Source organism: Aegilops tauschii, chromosome 2, assembly GCF_002575655.3.
Source record: "Aegilops tauschii subsp. strangulata cultivar AL8/78 chromosome 2, Aet v6.0, whole genome shotgun sequence".
Lineage (NCBI taxonomy): Eukaryota > Viridiplantae > Streptophyta > Magnoliopsida > Poales > Poaceae > Aegilops > Aegilops tauschii.
In genome coordinates, this window is record NC_053036.3 from 472,117,290 (window position 1) to 472,121,864 (window position 4,575).

The window sequence follows — 4,575 nt, forward strand, 5'->3', positions numbered from 1 at the left end:
GCATAAGCGTGACCGCATGCTCTAGGTAGACTCTCAGCAAATGTTAAGACTATGTGTTGCGACGCAAATGGCATGGTCAGCCATGAGCCCTTGACTAGCCGTCCTGTGGTTTGGATGACGGAGGTCGGTGTACCATGAATGTAGTCCCCCGGGTGTTTACGTGAAGGGTTACTGAATACAGCCCTTAGACCGATTACGGGGAGGTCCAAACAATGATGCACCCCCGAGTCTAGTAAGTAGGGGTGTGTTTGGTTGAGGAACCAACTGTCACGGAATTGAATGGTTCCATTCCAGAGGAACGGGTCGGTTCCGTTCCTGTGTTTGGTAGGTGCGAAAAAGTAGAACGGGTTGGTTCCGTTCCAGTGTTTGGTTTGGAAGAATGGAATGAAAAACAGAATAATAGAAATTCAAAATTTTGGTAGCATTTCATTTGTATTTTCAAGAAAAACAACATAACAATATATATTGACATAGAACTCAATTTTCAATAATGAAGTAGCAAGTTCATTTGGCACATCCAGAAGCAATCAGCCATTACATGTCTTTAACATACAAATAACCAAAGCAAAGTGCACTACAGCCATACACCATTACATGTCTTTAACATAAAAATAACCATAGCAAAGTGCACTACAGTCATACAAGTTCACATACCCAATATCCAAAAGCAACCCAATGGCACTACAACCATACATGTCAAGTTCACATACTTGACAACCATACAACCATATCGAATTTAGAAGTTTTTCTTCACATACCTACTCACCCAAACAGATTTGTTGGTTTCAGAGAGTTTCATGAAGGCTCTTGCTGTCTTGGGGTTGTCAACAAGATGAGCATAGTAGTGGGCAAGGTGCTCTTCATCAAATTCTTTCAAATTGGAGACTACATCCCAAAGATCATCGGGTATATCATCATCATCTCCACCAGATTTCACAAGAGCTTCAGCAACAAGTTTAAACCCATCTTTGAGAATGGCACCTAGTGGATCCTCTAGAACTTTCACCACCTTGGCCTTCTTTTTTGGAGGTCCTTTGGGGTGAGCAGACTCACCAACTTGTGGTGACGTGTTGATCTCACCATTCACCTCACCATTCTCCTCATCATCAACATCAATAGAGAGGAGATTATTTCCAGACCTTGCATTCATCCCCTTAGCCCCGGTTGTTCCAAAAATGGTCGCCATGGCATGGTAGTGCTCAATTGGGTTATTCAAGAAGGGAGCATCAGGTTTGTGGGTCTACAAAAGTTTCGCAAGTCATTAGCATAATGAAGGCAGAAAATGGGATGATATTGTTCATATATAATATAAGAAGCTTACCATGCAATGACCTGCATAGTGTTCTTCGCTGAGCCTAACTGTGCAAGTATCTTCATCCCATAGAGCTCCACTTAAATTCTTCAAATTGACAACCCTGACCCAAATCTTCCTCCACTTCTTGAGATGGTTTCTAACTTGATCAGAGGTGATAGCTAGCTTGAATTGCTCGTTCAGAACAGTAGCACATTGTTTGAGATGTGTCTTCCTGAATCCACTAGAAGTTCTCTTCCCTTTAACCACAAGGTCAGCCAAAAAACCTAGCATAGTGTTGGTCATGGAAGATGTCCATACAATGACCCCACTTTTTCCGGAGTTTCCACTTGCAGCGGTAACTTCAACATTGTCCATTTCTGTCCAGCCATCAAAAATTTGCAAAAAAATGGATTAAAGCATCTAAATTTATAAGTTACAATCTTCCCAGCCATGAAAATGTTGCAAAAACTAGGATGAAATCAGCACAAACACATGATTTAAACATATAAAAGTCACAATCTGCCCAGCCATCAAAATGTTGCAATAAAAAGGATGAAATCAGCACAAACACATGATTTAAACATATAGAAGATACAATCTGCACATCCATCAAAATGTTGCAATAAAAGGGATGAAATCCTCACAAATATATGGTTTTACATAATAAATACCACAATATGTCCTGCCATCAAATAAATGCAAAGGTAGTTGCATAAACATTACAAATACATAGTGCGGCGCACTCATAAATTTGCATACATGAGTTGCCTATCTTCCCACATTTGGGCAGCAATTTGTAGCCTATGGTCTACCAAGGCCCTATTATCACTTAATTGTTGCCTTGATGTTTGAATTGGTTGGGTGGTCCATGTCACTTCTGGTATAATGAATTCATCGATCCCTTGTGATAGTGCATAATTATGAAGAACACAACACGCTATAACAATGTCTACTTGGACTGGGAAAGTGAAGAATGGTTTGGCATCATCTAAAATTTTGAAACGCCTCTTGAGAGATCCAAAAGCCCTCTCTACCGTCACCCGTAGAGATGAGTGCCTAAGGTTGAATAGCTCCTTATCATTTTGGACCGGATTGTTGCCCCACTCATTCAAATGGTACCTCACACCACGAAAAGGTGGTAAGAACCCAGGCTTGGCTCCATAACCAGCATCAACTAGGTAGTACTTTCCTAAAAAAAGTAAAAACAAATATTCGTTACAATGGTTTCTTAAGGCAGTAACATATGGACAAATTCTATCTAGGTCAACTTCTTACCAGGTGGTACTTGTAAGCCTCTCTCACGAGTTAATGCATCAGCTAAAACGGTCGCGTCGTGTGCGGACCCTTCCCAACCAGCCAACACATATGTGAACCGGAGGTCAAAGTCTACTGCTGCCATCACATTTTGAGTGGTAAAGGCCTTCCTACCACGAAAAGAAGGTTCCACATCTTTGGTAACACCTGCTCGCACATGTGTACCATCGATAGCTCCAATACAATCCTATATAGTGACCAGTATTAAATGGCATATCATATAGCCTAGATAGATAAGGAATAGTTTTTGAAATTACCTTAAAATATGGGTCAAATCGATGATTTCCTGCAATTTTTTCGGGGGTTTCCAATGATGGTGGCCTTATATAATCATTACGAAGCTCGCCTATGGCATGAAGAACCATTCTAAAATAGATGTTGGTTGTGCCGTATGATCTAGCAAAATTGGCTGAAATAACCCTATTCCGAAGGTTATGCCCAATTGTATGCAAAAACATTGCCAATTGTTGCTCCACACTAAGATGTGGACTGTCTTCTAGCAATTTGCGATCCCTCAATATGCCGCACAAGCGAAAGAATGCAGCTCTTTCAAACCTTAGCATGTTTTTGCATAACACATCGCTTTGCCATATTTTTTGGTTTAGATAGTCAAATCTGATTCGATCTCTTTCATGCATTGGGCCATAGGTAATACGTGGTCTCCTCTTCCTTATTATAGCCCGAACAATGACTGCCATTGCAGCTAGTGCAACAAATACAGCAGCTCCCCTAGCCATCATTTTTCTTTTGTTCATCTTGCTTACCATCTACAAGTAATGCATGGTATCAAAAATATGGCTAGCAATGACTTGTAAACATGGATCTGCTTGTACAAAGCAACACATATTGAAATAAAAATTGGGTAACCATGGATCTGCGTACTACACAGAAGCACATATATATGAAACAAATTGAGGAGGAACATGGCACACAGGAAATAAAATCTGCCCAAACATGAACATATACAGAGATATGCAAAGGGGTAGTGGAAACTGCAACTTGCCTCCGCTGCTAGCTGCTGATCCAGACCTTCTGTAGCACCTCTGGTCGCCGTTACGTGGTAGCCGCCCCGCTGCTTCGTCGCTGCTCCTAGGATCTGGACCGTGGCCGATCTGCTTCGTCGTTGCTGCTTGCTAGGTCGCCGCCATGGTGCAGATGCGCGCAATCACAGAGGAGATGACGGGAGGAAGGTGAAGCCGGGCCGGGGAGGGATGGAGAAGGCAGATCGGGAGGGGGGAGAAGCGGGAGGGTGGCGGCGCTAGTGGGGGAGCAGCGAGAGAGGGGGGATGCGGGAGCAGCGGGAGGAGAGCGATAGGGTACGTGTGCGGGGCGAGGGGCTCGTTCCCTGTCGTCCGGCCGATTTCGAGGTATGCCTCGGTTTTCGGCATATTGAGCGAATATTCCCTTTTCTGGGACGAGTGGGTTCTGAATCGTTCGACTAACTAAACGCGGGAATGGGCCGTGGGAACGGGTCGGACCCATGACGTTCTACCCGGTGACAACAACCAAACACACCCTAGGGAGATCTCTTGAACCAGTCCGCAAACATTCCCATGGAGGTTCAGTACTAGTTGCTTTCTGCGCTCTTTAGCAATCAGATAACAAGTATTCCCTCCATTTCACAATGTAGTGCCTATAGATTTTTGTGAAAGTCAAACTTTGCCAACTTTGACCAAGTGTATAGAGAAAACGGTCTACATCTACAATACCAAACATGTACATTCTGAAAATATAACTCATGATGTATTCAATCATGTGCACTTGGTATTTTAGATGTACCTACTTTTCTCTATAAATGTGGTCAAAGTTTGTTATGTTTAACTTTTGCAAAAATCTATAGGCGCTACATTATGGAACGGAGGGAGTATTGAAAACAGAATGAAGTGATTGCGTAATAAAGCACTTTTTATTCAGTGTCCTAATACATGATCGTGCTAATATGAGGGTAATACAAAGTCTGTCGATCG

General features: G+C 42.6%; 1 protein-coding gene across 1 annotated transcript; it reads right to left on the reverse strand.

Moving 5' to 3' along the window:
- Positions 1-667: 667 nt before the first annotated feature.
- On the reverse strand, positions 668-1,671 carry LOC141041134 (uncharacterized). Its single transcript, XM_073507246.1, has 2 exons — positions 1,322-1,671; positions 668-1,240 (listed from the first exon to the last, which is right to left on the reverse strand). Exons 1-2 carry the CDS (start codon positions 1,667-1,669, stop codon positions 737-739), a joined length of 852 nt encoding a protein of 283 aa, XP_073363347.1. The 5' UTR covers positions 1,670-1,671; the 3' UTR covers positions 668-736.
- Between the last annotated feature and the right edge of the window lie 2,904 nt (positions 1,672-4,575).